We start from the raw sequence: 18,140 nt of genomic DNA, 5'->3' as shown, positions 1-18,140 counted from the left end.
ACACGTTTCAACACCTTATCTATGCTGCTTTCATCAGGGCTGGTTTCCACACATAAATGATTACTCAGAAGCTACATCACATACAGGTGGACGGACGTTTTTAACATGTATTTAAGGAAGACATTCAATTTACCTCTTTTAGGCTAAATTCCTCTAATTTCTCCTCTTTGTTTACTGAATTTCCTGCTTTACGACGCTGCAGAAGAAACACCAAAGTTTGTTTGCAGTGAAAATTCTGGTAAAGTCTAAAACGGATATACCAGAAATTAAACTTTCCCTCTAAAGGGCGAGAGCAGTTCTCAAGTTACAAAACACACGTTCAACTCGTCTACAATCATTTCAGGTCAGCAAATTTATTTCCGGGCTTAAAAACGTGACATACATTAAACATTCATCTGCCCGGGTCAGTGTTTTAAATTAATTTACAAGTCTCTGTTCACAGGAGGAGATCTTGGCACAGTTTCTTTCTCGTAGTGTTGTAAAGGCAAGAAGGGCAAGAGATTCACAGGTAAATTCACAGTCTGAGGTAGAGCACTTCTGCAAGAGTCCTCAAAAACACCAGTACGGCTCGCGACTTATGGCATTGTTTTACAAGCAATACTGGCACACTACCTCCAAAAGTGGCTCTGGAGTGACTGCAGCATGCTCCCTTAATCACTCAAGGGCACACTGAGTAACTGCAAGATGGAGTGGAATATCCCATGGGGGTATGATGGAACACAATGAGAGGAGAGAACCCCCCCCACACACATTTGTGCAGGCCAGGATTCTAGAGAGTTGGGAGACCACTCTCTGCCTTTCAGGCTCTCGTGGTCCAGTGGCAATGTAGAATGTGATCCTAGCCTGGCGATTGATGAAAGTAGAGCAATCTTCATCAAGTGGAGGTCACTGGAGATCACTTCTCAAAGTATGGCAAGTAAAAGAACTGGAAACCCTTCCGACCACGCACTGCACAGTAGATGAAGATTACGTGGTACACTGTGGAGAAAGCAAAGACAGGGTTGAGGCATCCATTAAAGGAGTAAAGCTCCCCCAAATGACTGCTCTGCCAATGGAATCCAGCCTGTCTCTTGGCGACCCGTTCAACTGAGTCGATTTCTGTTCAATGGCTGTGCCATCAATGGAGACCAGCCCCCCAAGAACTACACCATCATTAGAAACCAGCCTTGCCAATGACTACACCATTAATAGAGACCAGCCCCGCCCAATGACTACAACATCAATAGAAACCAGCCCCACCCAATGACTACACCATCCACGGAGACCAGCCCTGCCCAGAATCAACATCATTATTGGAGTGTAGTCAATGGGCAGGACCAGACTCCATCTGTGATATTGCCTGAAGGCATATCTGGACTCTTTAAATGGTATTGCCATTGGGCAGGGCTGGTCTCTACTGATTGTGTGGTGAATGGACACCAGTCCTGCCCAATGGCAACAGCATCAATGGAGTACAGCCACGCCCAATGGCTGTACCATGAATGAGTTACAATCATGCCTAACAACTGAGCTAAAGGTATCCTGTGTCTACTGAATTCCTGCCCAATGTTGTGAGTAGATTACTACCGTGCCCAATGGCTGTTGCAGCAATGTAACCCTAGCAAGCTCCTGAACTAGGGCTGAGCCTTCTCCTAGATGTACTACCATTCAAGAGACACAGGAACAACCATGCCCACCAGCTCCACCAATGCAGCCCTCAAACTCCTGGAAAGACCCCTGCTCACAAACACGACTCGTCTTTAATCTCACCTTCCCCAAAAAAGTTTCCAGCCCTGTGGGGAATACCCCTCTTCCCACTTACCCCTGATGTGATATCCACCGAGTCCCAGATATACTTCCCTCACACAGATGCATACACACTGATTTAGCAACGGTATGATCAATGCACGCCTGCATCGCACCCTCTTCTACACTCGTGGGATCCACTCCAGGCTTTCTTTAGCTAATCACTTATTTTCAAGAGTTGCAGAGTCATATTCCATCTCATGAGCTCACCTCCTGGTATAAGAAGTAAAAATCCAGGTACGAAGAAGATCGCGCTGGAGATACCTAGAGCAGAAAAAAACACATGAACATATAGGCATGTAGAGGAACATCACATTATTGTATTGAATGAGCATCTTGGGCTCACACACACATGGGACAGCAAGGGCAGCACAAGTGCAAGCTTCTCACACACAACTGGTACCGTTCAGGGAGAAGCTGTGCAAGCTTCCCTCAGACAGACACACACAAATGAAGGACCTACAACGGATACAAGTTATCGAGTTGCATGCTTTGGGTCTGATAAGACATATATTACGGCAATCTCCAAAATCTGAGGGAGCTCTTGAAACAAGTGAGCCTGATGACACTACAGCAGCTTTAAACCCTCACGATGGGCCCCAAGCATTCATGTCAACAGAAAAGCATAGATTTTTTTAAAGACGGAGAGGAAAAGAGTGAGTAAAATCTCAGGCTTTCAATTGCAGATTTGGAGTTTTAAGACACACTTGCCTGAGATCAGGCAGAGGTCCATGCTAAGGACAAGACAGTGCAGGAAGAGCCAAGAGTTACACATGGACCTGCCCTTCAAGAGGCGAGCAGTCCTAGGTCAGGCTGAACCGGCAGGAAAGAAGAAACTCTAGCAATGTCAGAGGTTGTGGCAAAGGGAGGAAACTGGAAAAATACGATTAACAAAAAATGGAGAATGGTAAGAAAATGGATGTTATAAAGAAGAGGCCATAATTGATTCACTGTGAAACACCTCAGTAAGTGTGGGGCTTTTGCACACACGTGGAAAGGAAAAGAAGAGAGGAATGGAAATGGGCGTAAATAACTTCAGAAGCGGGAGATCAGAGGAATTTAATTTTGGATGAAAAGGATGAAGAAAGAAATCCTATGAATTCTGTGTATAAACAGGGAATGTAAAGATACAAATTGTAGGTAGTATGGGGTTGCCCCAATTACTTAGACTGCAAAAGGAAGAATTTGTATAAGTTCTGGCTTGTGAGCTGACCAGACTTATGTACAGCCCAGTAGCATATAAGGCATCATCCATTAATGTCCTAATTTACTGGCTCTTACACTTGTGTTCAAGGGTGGAAAAGCAAAGGTATGTTCTGTGTAACAAAAAAAGGGACTATGGATACTGAGATGGAGCGAGCATGGTAATTTAACAATATAATAAGATCTCAACAGCAAGGTGCAGGTTTTGGACTTAGGTGATGGAGCTGAGAAGGAAGCTGAAATTAACAGGTTAGCACATCCGCTCTTTCACCTTGCGAACCTGCCAGTTACCCTACAGAAGGGTCCGGCTTTTTCACCGATAATGAGGGATACGCATGCCCCCTGTTTATTGTATGCAGATTAACTTGTTCTATTGGACATGACACAAGGAGGCCTCCAAAGGAAACCAAAAGCATTTAGGGATTACTGCAGGGCCAATCCTCTTGTAATTAATATGGAAAAAACTTACAGCCTCATGCATCAAGCCAAAATCCAGTCGGTAAAATACCGAATCGCTAATAGCTCCCGGTATTGAGTTAAAAATACCCAATCCCAATGCATCCACCAAAAGCAAAAATCGCTATTTAAGGAATCCTTAAATAGCGATTCCTTAAATAGCGATAGCATTTAAGGAATCCCAAATTGAGATTCCTTAATTTAAGGAATCTCAATTTGGGATTCCTTAAATGCAATGCATGAAAGTTAAAAAATTAGCGAAATCGCTAATAGGGGGAGCAAATTACCATGAAGATGAACTGCATGGTAATTTGCTAAAAGTTTGAAAAATGCACTTTTGTGCATTTTTCAAAGTTTCATGTTGCGCACACACATGCCCTTAGAGCATGTGTGTGTGCAACATATGTGCACATATCAATTTCAGGGGTGCAATAGGGTGTCATTTTGACACCCTTGCACCCTTGAAATTGCATGAGCTATTTGCGAGAACCTACTGGTACTCGCTATTTGCTCATGCAATCTCCAATTCATTCCTATGGGCCTGGAGGCACATAGGAATGATTGGGATGGCATTCCTTAATTGCTACTCGCAATTTGCTAGTAGCAATTAAGGAAAGTTAAGGAATCGCTATTTGAATAGCGATTCCTACATGCATAGCCTTTTGCTATTCCTTATTAGCGAATCCTTATTTTTCGCTAATAAGGAATCGCAAATGCCAATGTTGATGCATATGCCCCAAAATTTATAGTGTTTGTGCAAAACAATAAACCCTTTACATGGTCTGTTGGCATGCAGGTGGTTGAGGAAGTTACATCTTATGGATACCTTTGACAGTAAACCATCATGGAAATTACACTTAGATCAGACACTTTAGAAAGTCATGCGTCAGCCATGTTAGGAGGTTTATTGACATTTAAAGAGACTTTGATTGACGTCTTAAAACCAGTGTTGACAGCACACAATGTGATGGTTCCTCCTCAGAAGCTGTAAGGCGCAGAAGTATTGTGCCTAGGTACAAATACCGATTGGTAGAAGACAGAAGGATGTTGTCTTCAAAAACTCCTAAGCCTCTCTAAATGTGCAATGGTCCAAGTTATGAGGATGGAAGCCAATTTCAAATCATGGACCTGTATTACAAAAATCTTAAGCATTCATTTTTGGCATAAATAGTTCAAATCCCCCACTTTTAAAAGTCGTAGCTTATTGTGTGAATGAAATTATTGGCCTGAAATAAGGTGGGAAAGGGCTTTAAGGGAACGTCGTAGGAGAACTGCAGGTTATCTTACATTGGAGAACTAGGAAATTGAGAACCTTTCATTGCCATCTAGAAAGGAATTAAGTGCTAGAGGCTGGGCAGAGTGAAGGGCAAAAAAGGTTACCTATTTGTGCCAGAAAATGTCAGTTGTTCACATGAGACCCTCATGGGAGAATTTAAATGCCTTCCCGTATTTGACGAAGACAAGATATATATATTCCTGGAGACAAGAGACTGAATAGGATTTACTAGTACTATTGAACCAGTGCAGACTACTCTGTGGTTGGCTTTGCTTTGGCAAAACAGTCCAATGGACACACGTATGTGTGGGCCTAAGAGAACTGAAAGAAAATACCAGGATTGACCGCTTTCAATTACCAAACATAGGGCAGAATCTTACATTAGAGGTGCCCTGCTGTTTCCAGCCTAACACAAAATACTTTAGCACAGTGAGTCCAAGCACCTGACAGCATTCATCATGCCATTTGGTTACTCCCACTTTATAAAATACATTTTGATTTGAGCAACAACAATTAAAGGATGCCAGCTTTTGGTTATGGAAAGCAGAAGACTTCTCTATCTACACCGGTGGGTCGTCCTACCATTGTGGTACACCCAAGACCTTTTATTAAGGTATCAGTGGGTTGCTCCTCTTCCGCGTCTGGGAGGTACACTAGAGATCCTCGACTAAGGTGCCTATATTTTCTTGACTGCGTGTGGGTGGGCCTCACAAACCCTTAACTGAGGTGTCTTAGGGATCAGCCTCCTTCGTTTCTGAGCAGTACACTATAGAACCCTCTGCGACTGGGATGATCCTTGGGGTTCCGCTCTTCTGTATTGCCTTTGGCTGGACCTCACAGCCCTTTTTTATGGTAAGACACTTTTGCTTAGCTCCTATTGGTCCATATGTTAGCCACATGCCATGCATAAGTGATGCTAAGAGTTTGCTGTAACACGATGTTCTCGCCAAACCTAAAGCAGGACAAAGCATTCCTCTTACACAGACTACGTGCACCCACTGACTCTCCATCAACCAGGTGCAACAAACAGAGTAGAACTTTCTTGACCATTCAAAGGCTCTTTTGGCCTCACAAGGGCTGGGGAAGTGCATTTGATATATGCTAACACTATATAAGATGACTGGACTGAATTATGGGTGTAAATTACAGTCAAAGATAAAAGACAAGAATTAGAAGATTCAGGAAAAGCGATAACACTGGAATTTACAAATGTATCTGCTGTAGCGATGTTAAGGCAAGATCTAGGTAGGTGGATGTCAAGTGATAAAATGTGGAATGAGCCTGCTTCAGGAACAAGGATGGTTCAAGTCTGCTTTTAAGGCTAGCAGAATCTCATGCACTTGATTAGGAGTTATACTTAAAAAAGGGAGGGGTCAGATTTAGCTCTAGGTCACCCACCTCTGCAATACAAACATACTCTGTGTCTGAAAGGTAGACGTTGGGTTATGTGTGCCAAGTGAACTATTTTAGAAAGTCCGTATGGTATAACAACAATTAGAAGCGACCCCCAACCTAGTGACAACTTTGATTGACAACGGAAGTAGTGTCAGGGGCTTTTGTCATCATAGTGAGGCTGCCCCAGCGATTACAAGAATGCAGATGGAATGCCAACCTACTCTGGGTGCACAAACTGTTGTGGCAGACTCGTTTCACCGGTCAGTTCTCCAGGACACAGGAGAGTATGACAAGTGCACGGTGTCAGTTGTGCCTCAAGGTGCACAGCAGATGCTGAAGAGAACAAATGCCGCGTAACACTGATGGCAGAGCACTGCAAAGCTTTTTTAAACTATATTAGAAATTGAAGGCCAAGCAAATGTGTAATACCAAGTGAGGTTAGACCTCTTTGAGAGGAGAGGTCAGAACTGTCTTATAAAAATGGACTCCACGATAACTATAAAGTTGCCCCAGTAGTGTCCAACGAACACCTTAGTGTAGACTTATAAGGATGGGGGGGCGGGGGGGGGATAACAAGTTAATGCTAAAAGAAGCATGTTGCAGAAGGTAGCGCATAGGTATCAAATGGGAGTTTTAGGGAGAAGCTTGGGGGTGGAAGAGTGTGCACTGAAGTGTTTTCTATAAGCAAGGGCCAGTGAGCCTTGGAGGTTGCTACGGACAGTCGATGTTGGCACGAGAAGTCTTCTGCATGACTCTGGAGCGCGTGCTTCCCTGCCTTTTGTTGATCTGCCGGCACATCACTGTGGGCTTTCTTGATCCCTATCACAGTGAACGAGACAATCGCACATCCACTCGGGGTCTTTCTATTTAAATGGATTGAAATCTTAGGGCTTGGCTCTGAGGTCAAGGGACATATACCGTTCACCCCCTTTTACAGAGAGTGGCTACCGCCATCTCTACCAGGCTGTGGTAGATTGCAAGCGGAGGTAGCATTAATCTATACTCAAGAGTACCTGTACCCTTAAGGAGGGGCCGCCTACCAGCTCTCTCCTGATAACGTCTGTGCAGTCTCCCTCACCCGGGTTCTTCGCTTTTCTTCGTCTGTGGTGTGTGGGATGTGTGCATTGAGAGCAGGTGGGTTCACTGGGTGAGGATTGCGAGTCATTGTGCTTAATGTCAGCTGAGCTGGTATCTGTTCTGCTGGACATTTCAGCTCTCCTGTGCCGCTCACTAGTCTTAGTGGAAGCTGAGAGGGTTGGGGTAGGCACTAACTCTTACCTATATTTAGCTAGGACTCCTTCTGCTGGGACAACCCACTCCCTTTCTGCTGGGTGATGGTCAGGGCCTCCTGGTCTGGAGTTGAGTAAAATTAGTCTCTGAGGGATGGGACGGACAGGACCTAAGAGTCTGAGAGAGCCCTCCTCACATGGACTGATCACGCAGTGAGCATGCAGGAAATATGCCCCATGATGGTAGGGGCATTCAGGATGCATAGGATCAGCCTGTCACTAAGGGAATGATACAATTCTGGCCTCATCAGCCAATTAGTTGTTAAAGGCTGTTCCCTTTTTTCTAACAAGGAACCCCCAAGGGAATGACGAGATCCAGGACTGGAGTCCGGGGGTCGTATTGTCATCTTTTCAGACCTGGGGATAGGGTTTGAACTTCAGAAGGTGTCTCTTTGACGGATTACTGGCAAAAAGAATTTGCCTTTCTGACAGTCTGTCTGAGGCTTGTGGGGGCTTTTATCGTTCAAAAACAAGGAGACTTATGACAACTGCTCAAGTTAAGAAAACTTGCTGCACATCAACATCGAGGGAGACAGGGAAAGCAATGTTGTCACTGAAGGCGAGACTGCTTCGCCCCAGACTCCTCTCCTAAGCTGTGGCATCCTGTGGGTGCTTCCAGTTACCATCTGTAGCTGGTGGAAGAGTGCCCTGTTGAATAACTTACCACTTGAACCCTTGCCCTCTGCCCCAGGACCTGCACAGTCTCCAGCTTTGTCCTTGCTTGCCCTGCACTGGTAGCACAGAGCACCATTCCTATGGGTGCCCTGTGTTAAGAAAATCTAGACTGTGACCAGTGAGCTCTGAGGTACAGGCTCCAACTCTATTGTGTCATCTGAGGGTATCAGAATAGACTGGCACCCTGGCTAGCCTCTGCCCTCCTACAGCTAGCCCAGTGGCTACCCGACTAGTGGGACTCTGGATACTGTGCCAAGACACCAGGCCCCCTATCCAGGCCCCTGGCACCAACAGAGCGGTGTCCTGGCCAAGGAAGGGTGGACACTCCTGCTGCTTTGGGTGGTGGGACAGTGGGTGGACCAGGAACATCTGAATTCATATCAAATTCTGAAATCCTAACATTGTATTACAAGTATTGGTACCATCAATCAAGCTTTGAAGAGCAACCCTGTTCAACGTGATCTGTTTAATGCAAAGTTAACTGTTTTATAGCGCTTACCATCTAGGCGCTATAATGCTGGTGGGGGTCAGAACTCTGGCCCAAAGAGTTTTACAGACTCCTGGTTTTCATAGTTTATCTTAGTTTTATGCATTAAAGTACTTTCCTTTCATAAAGTAACGCACTGACCGGACATTGAGATTATTCGCTGGCATTACGGGGTAAACTGTATTCCGAATGTCTAACCCACCTCAGCTCCTTGAGTAAGCCTTGGACTGCTCTATCTCGCTACCCTGAGAGAGCCAAGTGCTGGAGAGGAGCACTTGGTTATCCAGTTTGGTGTACAGCAGTACTGCGGCCTCAGTACACCAGTGGTGAACAGCTCCAATTGATGCAACTGGAGCCCGTAACCTCTGACAGCCTTTGTGCCAGAGGAACCCGGTCGACATAAAGGAGAAAAAAGTTTATTGAAGAATGTTCTATTTGAACATATTCAGATTGTTTTACAAAGATGGTAGTTTTGTTTTATATTTAGGAATGGGATCTACGGTGTGCTGGTGGTGGCGGTTCTACAAAGTCATGGAAAGACACTTCAGATACCATGGGCGAGTATAGAATGCCAGTGAACACAGGACACGCGGTTCAGGAATGGCCTGGAGTACAATCAATCACCAGTGGGGCGCGGATCGACGCCGGGACAAGATGGCCGCCCTTTGATCTGGCTCCATGATGGCTATGGGTAGAAAAAGCTCTCAACAAAGACATGCGTTTGAGAAGGATTTCTCCTGGTGACATGAAGCTGAAGGATGATTTTTGGGGGCAAAAAAAGGGTAATGGAATGCCATGAAGTATGCGCTAAGCTGAGAACTCTCGCCCATCATTTTATGACCTCTCTGATGGGTGCTCCCAATTCCATATCGGTCCTCATCAGAGGATATTAAATTATCAGCTCTTCTATGCAGAGAGCTTTGAACTACAAGAACATTTTCATGTCTCCACATTAGGCAAAGCCTTCCTTTTCATTCTTAGTGCAAAGCATTCTCCTTCATTTGTGTTTTTGAACTTCAAACTGCCTGAACACTGTAGCCTGGTAAACTAAAAGACGTTCTCCGGTGATAACAGCAATTAACTGGATAGTGGCTTCATAGTGCACGCTGAATTAAGAAGTTGCTTTTACCGTTTCACAATTTGTTTGAGAAGCACTAATTGTATTTAACTGAGACCTCTACAGCAGGACCTAAAACGCCAACTGCTTTATGCTAAAAGATTACTTGCTGACAAGAAGAGCTATATTTTTTATACACCAACGTAGGCCTAGATTTACATTTATGAAGAGATTTTCTGTTAATATGTTTTGAACTTTACCCTGTCTGAGTGCTTTGCACTTTCCATATAAATTCATACTTCTCTGGCATATATCTCAATTCTTGGGCTGCAAGATCCTTACATTGATATTTCTGGCAAATACTTTTTGATAATTGCTGGAATGGTAATGGAGCTAATAAATATTAAGATAAGCTTTACTACTGTTGCCTTATTTTTATTTGTGGGCAGAACCAACCACTAACAAGCATTTACAATGCAATGGTCTCGGCATTGGTAAAGTTAGAGCTATTGGCATTGCTCACGACATTATTTTTGTTTATGTTTTTGTTTTTAAAACATTTAAAGAAACGGTATTGTTATTTACAATGTCAATAGCTTCATCACTCTCAAATGCGAGACCTATTGCATTTGCACCCACACACAGAGCCACCTACACACACACTGATTAAGCTATTGACATTGTAAATAACAATGCCGTTTCTCTACAGGTTTTAAAAACAAAAACATAAACTAAAATAATGTCATGGGCAATGCCAATAGCTCTAACTGTAACAATGCCGAGACCGTTCCATTGTAAATGCTTGTTGTGAATGCTTGTCTGCAGAGCACACACTGTACTGTGTTGTGAATGGACACGGCAGGTATTTTCTGAATGGAGGGAGGGGGGGGTCACGTGACGCCCACAGCCTCCCTGAGCTGCTGTACTCCTTTCCCACATGAACGGTGTCAACAAGGCGGCGGCGGCCCTTCCCCTCCCTGCAGCCTGCTCGGTCCCCAGGCCCACTGCCAGCGGTGGCGAGCTGACCCTCCCAAGCTACCCCCTCCAGGTCTGCCGGCCGCTTTCGTGTGCTCGGTTATGGGTGTTTTCATGAATGAACGCTGTGGCATGCAAATTGCAGCGATTCACAAAAAAGAACATGGCGGATCTGTCTGCAGTCGCTTGTTCCTCTCAGTATCTGTATGCAGATACACCAATCAATACACATAGCTTCTTCCCCTTTGGTGATTGTTTAAAATTATATAACCCCGTCCCTTCGGTAGTTATGTGAAATGTAAACAAATAAAAGGGATAAATCGATAATGCAACAAATCCATTCATTTCAGAAGAGACTGCATAAACCTGAACTATAAAATATCCTCGCGCCTCCCGTTTGGTACCGATTCTACACAGTTTAAGCACTTTTTCACATGGCCGAATTAAAATCTGTTTTCTCTGGAAAGCATGATACAAAAAAAAATCAACGATGAGGTAAATGGAAAGTGTGTATTTTAAGACATGGCCAGATAACGTAATACCATCAACTCTGTGGTTAATAAACACACGTGTACACAAACATAATGTATAACACTCTCCTTAGCTTTTACTAAATCCAGGGTTTGTTTACAACAATGGCTTCCTTGCCTTGAAAGGCTGTAAAAGGTATTAGACGACGTTACCAAAAGTTACACTTCACAAAAGGGTCGCACAAAAAATAGACCTGCAACTTTTCAAAAGCAGACACTCAACGGCGAGATTTGCATTTTTAGCACAAAAAAAACAAACATGGGCCCTACCTGCTTGGGCACAAAAATGTATGTATTTTAAAAAACAAATACAAAATGACCACCAGACGCTCGATTGCAGCATTCGTGCCTGTAATGTTCTATGAATTTACCCAGGAACACACGTTTAGGTTTCAGTAGAGGTTTATTTATAACACCCCATCCATCAGCTCCATAAGGGTAACTGCCCGACAGGTACAAGTTGAGTTCTAGGTTCTATGTTCTATAGAACCCAGAACTCATGGAACAGGAGAAGGACATCACACATCTCCCTTCCAATAACAAGATAAATAATAAATGTATTGAGAAATACAGACACAGTATTATCACTTAAAATCAAGAAACATCATGACAATTAAGTAACATAGTCTTTCATGTGAACAGGTACTGAGGTCTTTCGACCACTACGTCTCAAATCATTTTTCAACAACTCATCTGTACCATTGGACGAATTTTTACATAACATATCCAACTCAGAATTATGCTTTATAATTACAACTCGATTTAGATTCCAAATTTTCCCATTTTCAAGTTTGACAGCATTTCTTAAACACATTACCACCCTCATGGGAGGAGTAAACTTAGACCAAGATGATGTTCCAATTGGAGCCTTCACACGTACCCAATCGCCTACATTTACCTTTACTTGTTTAACTCTTTTTCTCATATCAAAGTGAATTTTATTTTTTAGCTGTAGATTCTCCTCTCTTTTCCTCCAAAGACCAATGCTATTGTCTTTCACCCCTTTACCCCAAGACATCCAACCAGGACACAATATCGTGTTTGGAGCCCTGCCTTTAAATAATTCAAAAGGCGATTTACCTGTAGAGGTATGAGGAGTGAAACGATGTGCCAAAATACATTTTTGTAATTCATCTTTCCAATTCAAACAATTACTTCTAGAAAGTTGTATATTCTCTTTTATAACTCTATTAAATCTTTCTACTGTCCCATTTCCTTCTAGATGATATACCGAACATCTCTTATGAATAATACCACATGATGAAAGATAATCATTCATTTGTCCTGAGCAAAACTGGGGGCCATTATCCGATAAAAGAGTTTTTGGGAAACCCTCTCTCATGAACACATCTTGTAAAAATGAAATAACACAAGTTGAGGTGATCTCTGAAACACATATAACCTCAACCCATCTAGAATAAAGATCAATCAAAACAATTAAATATGGAGTACGATGTTCTCCATTAAGAGGACTGGCAATGTCCTCCCAAGGACCATTGGGAAGCCTTCTACAAATCATGGGCACAGTGTGAGGAGTAAGAACCTTATCACTAACTTTGCATTGTAGACATTCTCTGACCTCACGCTCAACTTCCGAACACACGTTTAGGTTTCAGTAGAGGTTTATTTATAACACCCCATCCATCAGCTCCATAAGGGTAACTGCCCGACAGGTACAAGTTGAGTTCTAGGTTCCATGTTCTATAGAACCCAGAACTCATGGAACAGGAGAAGGACATTGTAACGGAGAACCCCTACCTCGGGGCGGCCCCCCCTTCCTGACCCTGTCCAGAGAATCCTTTCCGCTCAATCCTCCCTGTTCGGACAGTCCATCCAAGCTTTCATCCACAGCCTCGGTGACCCCAGGAACCCCGCCCCTCTTTCTCTTACAGGAGCCAATCCCGAACAGCGACCCACAGGAAGGACAACCCCTGATTGCCGGAAGTCCCTCCTACCCGTTCCCCGCCGGGGACAGAAAAGCCGGAAGACAGGAAGCAGAGGTGGTCGAAGGATCGTGGAAGGAGAGTCCGGCAGGAGATACGACGAAAGGAGAGGACGAGAGCGGCGAACCAGAAGAGTGGTCGGAAGACTGGTGGAGTCCCCCGGAGGAGGCTGAAGAGCGGCCGTAACTCGGATGAGAGTTACGGCGGAGCCCGTGAGTACCAGTTTTCCTCCAGTATAGCACTCTAAAGCACCCGTGTGTATCTTGGGTTCTTTGTACATAGATGTATATAGTCTCTCTCCTGTTAGCACCCCTGCACACTAGTAGGATCTCTCAGTATCCATTGCACAGCACCTCACGCTTTGTACATAGTATCCCACTCAACCCCCTTTCCGAACACCCATCTTTCCTCGACTTGTCCCTCTTTCTCCTTGTCCCTTCTCCTCACACCCCCTCCTCTTTATCACTCCCCGGTGAAGGTTACGGCGGCGACATAGACTGTCCACAGGTCTAACGGCTCCTTCTGTGTTTTGTCTCACTGCCCTCCGAGGTGTCCGTCCTTCCCCCTTCCTGGGACCAACGTCGGCGACTTGGACAGCAGAAGACCTTCGGTGACGACGACCTCAACCGACGGGATCCCACATCGCTTCCACCCCCTCCTGCAGAAGACCCGCATTCTATCCTGTTGCGCACCGTACCTTGGACTCAATAAAGTAGACTATTGCACACTATATACGGCCTCCTTGCCTGCTTTTCCAGCCCGCCAAATCCCAAAGATCACAGACATCACAGTGCCCACTGACATTCATGCGCTGCCTGGCAGGATACGTGGGATTTCACCCATAAGAGACTCAAAAGGACCTTTGAACAGAGCCGCACAAAAAATAGGCATTTTGTGGAGATGTTGCGACCTCCGAACACGCTCTTCTGCTTCAAGAAATCATCTCTGGACGTCACATTTAAACGAGAACACGCACCGGGCTCATGATATGAGACGGTCTCAAAATACAGCACAAACGCAGCATGACCTCGTCCAATGTCGTCACATTGAAACATGTCCGGTGCAGCCACAGCAGCGGTTCAACAAGCCACTGGAATGCAGGCCTACTTGAAAATGTTAACCACCGTCTGAAGAAGACCTATTCTTTTGCGAGCTGCACATGCCATTCCGTGCAGCAAGCCATTGCATGGATCCTGACACAAACTGACCACCACCCATCTACCAACTGCCATACACATACACAAAAAGATAGTCAGGCATGCATCGCTTGGCAGAAGGAACAGCATGGCTGCGCAGCCCTATTCTTGACGACACCATGGATGCAAACCTGGGCATGGATGCAAATCACCAAGGGCAACCAATCTGAACTCCCTGCATGCATTTAGCTGACTGACAAGGGCATGTGTGTTTGGGGAGTTACTGGGTGTGCAGTAGGCATCGGTAGGCAAGGACATGATCGCCCAACCAACCCACAGTCGCAGCACCAACAAAAAAGACTTCGGCTACCCTCTGATTCTCATCAGAGGTAAAGGAGAATCCCTCTGCAAGCCTGGTGGCATTGGTTGACCATCTCCGTTCCAGTGCCAGAAAAATGGCCGGCTGACTCCGATGAAGGAAATCCACCAAGTTTGCGGCACCCCCTCATTCATTAGACCCTGCCCAGATCCCCCCTCTACCGCATGTAACTAATGCAGCTCTTAACTAATAAACTCGTGCAGCTACGTGCCCGATGCATGGCTACACAGGCCTGCGTGATCACTGATGCAGATTTCAATCTGCTTCTGCCTTGGTTCATGCAAGGCCTTACAGGGATGTGTAGGTGAAGCTTCCCCAGCAACTAACCAGTGGTGATGGGGTTGCTTTCACCATTAAAGCTGCATGCTTCTAGATTAGAATTCTGAATACCCAGACAAAGGATGCATGTGTTCACTGAATATTCACAGAGCTTGGCTTGAGTCTCCAAATGACCAGACCGTGTTCACAGATTATAGACCGGATACCACTACCCCCTGGCATGCACCATTTTATCCGAACAGTATCCCAGCTGGGTGGCACAGCAGCAGTGTATTTACATTTGTAAACAGACTGGCTGCAAGAATGCTAAGTGAGACATCAACACACTGGATGCAGAGGCCATTGAATATCTGCTTCTACCTTAACATGAGCCCCCTGGCATGGGATCCGGGACACTTGGGTAGACACCGGCACTGCAGTGTTTCAAGTTTGTTCACTGAATGGCAGCAGACAAGCTTTCCAGGACACCAACACTGAATACCGGGAGCACATTAACAATCTGTGTCGAGGTTGCTTGTTTACAAGTGTGGCTCCACAGACATTTGCTCCAAGGTATGCAGAGCATCAACTGATGCCTGGCTTGTCATCCTTCCTCCATCGAGCACAAAAGGCTGATGCTATGAGTGCATGGCTGGACATCTCGGCCCATTGCATGCAGCACGCCATCAGAAGGGTACGCTTGCGTAGATGGTGCTTCTGAACAATCTAACATCACAAGTGCATGGCTCAACATCTGCATTACACCTAAGCAGCCCAATAACACACGCAGCTGGCTCAACACGCCTGTTCCTATGCATGGGCAGGTGTGACACATATCTGATCAAAAGTACGGAGCCCAGTGTGGTTACTTTTAGAAATATGAGTTTAAATACTAGGGATCGTGAGAACATCTCTGGGGTCCAGTGTACTTCCCAGACGCCCCTAGTCCAATGCATGGCGCATGTTACAGACTGGCTGGTGCGAGTGATGCTCGGTTGGGCATTCTTCCCTCAAAGCTTGTCGCACACTAACCAGTAAAACCCGGCTCAAATTCAGAAAACGTGTCAACACAAGAGTTTGAAGGGCGAGTGACCGCAAACAGCACAGCTCCGAAGCAGCGACCATATTCACGGGCGATAAGAGGAATGCATTCCTCGGATGGGATTTATAGGGTAGATAGTTGCATCCCATTGCACAAGTCAAGTTATCCGAGTTACTGGTTGAAACCGGCCGAGCTTCCTGGGAGAAGAAAGCTTAGCATAGTCGCCTATGTGTGCAACCAACCCCCTGCCTAATGCATGCAAGTGTCAGTGCTAAGAGACCCAAGCAAGCAGCAGCTGGAACTGCTGGTATTCAAAACATACGGGCAATCAAAGCGGCCCTATGGCTGGAAAGAGACGCGGACGTATGCATTCTTTTTTTTTTTTTTTAAAAACCTTTATTGAGCATGAAGAAACAGTACACAGCTGTACGCCTACATCCTGAATGATCAGGCCGGCAGCGACAACATGCAGTGGGGGCATCGATGAACACATTTTGAAAAGCAATCTCTGGTTTACACAGCATGTCGCCTACAACCCAAACGGGCCGGCCGCGTAGCATAGGAACTAGAACTGTGTAGGCATGTAGTAGTGGACAATCAGAGCTGCATGAAGTGATCCAGCATGAGGAACATGAGGTTTCATTCAACTTTAATAACGGAACCAAACAAGTGCTACATAAACTGTGCCCTTCCAGCAGAGATCCAGCACACCCAGCCCGAGGCATTCATGGCAGTGTGACGCTTGGCTGTGCGGGTCGCGTATCATGCCATGGCGCGCAGGCATCAACCAGGGTGCCGGCGTCCCGCGCCCCAAGGCACTGTCTAGTGAGCTGGGAGGGCATGGCAATGGCCCTAGTAGAGAGCATGACATGATGCTGCTTCCTGTAAGGTCGTGCATGCTATGCCGTAGTGGGGTGGGGGGAGTGGGGGGGGGGTGGGACACAATAAGCTCGCAGCTCCCTCCGCCCGCTTATCCCGTGAGTGTTAGGCGATTCCACGGGACACGTGAAGCCCAGCCGGGTGTAGCGAGAGCGCTGGCGTAGCATGTATGGGGAACTAAAGGGGTGCGGGAGGGGAGGGGGCTAAATCGGTGTCAGCTGGTAGTGGATTAGGTGCTGGAGCCGGCGAGGTAGACCGACCCTCCACTGGCACATCCCCACTCGCGCCTGACGTGGGCTCGTCTGGGAACTGTATTTTTAGAAGATACGCAGTGAGAGGACCCCAAAGGTCCTTGGGGCGTGATTTGTGAGGTAGAAGGTCCGAATAGTTGTGCAGTTGTTCCTGCCAAGTTGTCATCGTATCCAGCCAAGTTTTGAATTTAGGCGCTCGTCCTCGCCCCCACCTGCACGCGACATGGCGTTTTGCCAACAGAAGGCCCATCGCGAAGAATTTCCGGTGCGCCTTAACAGCGTGGTTGGAGTGGCCCAGCAGGGCAATCTTAGGACAAGGAGCAATGCTTACCCCAATCATTTCAGTTAGAGCTGCAAACACTTCCCCCCCAATAGGCGGCAACGGCCTGGCAGGACCACGCCAGATGCATGAAGTCCGCCCCTGGCCTTCTGCAGCGTAGGCAGCAATCGTTGTCCCGGAGTCCGAAGCGGTGTAATTTAGCGGGTGTAAAGTAGAGGCGATGCAGAAATTTAAAGTGAACCAGGCGGAGGCGGGCATTTCCGGTCACCGCGCTGGTATGGGAGCAGCTCTCCTCCCACTGGGCGTCCGACAGTGGTTCCCCCAGATCGCAATCCCAGTCATTACGCGCTCGGAGAGTGGGGGGGGACGGGGCAGCCTGCGCGTGGGTATATAACATGGAGACCACATGTGTCGGAGTCCCCTTCTGCAGCAGGGCATGTAGGGGCGCCATGGTATCAGGCTCGCTCGGAAAGTCGGGGGTGACCGCCTTGATATTTTGCCGGAGCCGAACGTAGAGAAAGGTATCCATAACGGAAGGAGTGGTGTCCCTGAAGAAGTGTGTAGCCGTGCGGAAACTCCCCTGGTGGTACAGATCTCCCCAGGTGTGAACCGCTAGCTTTGCGAGCATTCTACGGCCAATTTCCTCACGGGCCACACTCACCCTTGGATCGTGGGCCAAGGCCATACGTGGGGAGTATAGGAATTTCACTTCCATGTGGTCCGCCAGTCGTTTCCAGGCACTGACAGTGCAGTCGACCGTGGTGGGGTCTCTATGTTCTATTCGGGCTGACGTGTACAAATATCCAGAAGGTTGTTCCGGCCTCATATACCCATCTTCGACTGC

At 46.3% G+C, this 18,140-nt stretch overlaps 1 protein-coding gene across 1 annotated transcript in view; it reads right to left on the bottom strand.

The window, feature by feature from the left end:
- Positions 1-337: 337 nt before the first annotated feature.
- The window catches only part of TMEM134 (transmembrane protein 134), a 121,249-nt gene continuing 103,446 nt past the window's right edge, over positions 338-18,140 (bottom strand). Inside the window, exons 6-7 of the mRNA XM_085651649.1 lie at positions 1,996-2,049; positions 338-978 (exon numbers count right to left, since the gene is read on the bottom strand). Of these exons, the coding sequence (XP_085507775.1) occupies positions 896-978; positions 1,996-2,049 (137 nt within the window). The 3' untranslated portion in view covers positions 338-895. The remainder of the gene's footprint in view (positions 979-1,995; positions 2,050-18,140) is intronic.

This window comes from Triturus cristatus, chromosome 4_1, assembly GCF_964204655.1.
Source record: "Triturus cristatus chromosome 4_1, aTriCri1.1, whole genome shotgun sequence".
Classification (NCBI taxonomy): Eukaryota; Metazoa; Chordata; class Amphibia; order Caudata; family Salamandridae; genus Triturus; species Triturus cristatus.
Note: the sequence above shows the minus strand (reverse complement) of the source record. Positions and strands in the feature narration are given on the sequence as shown.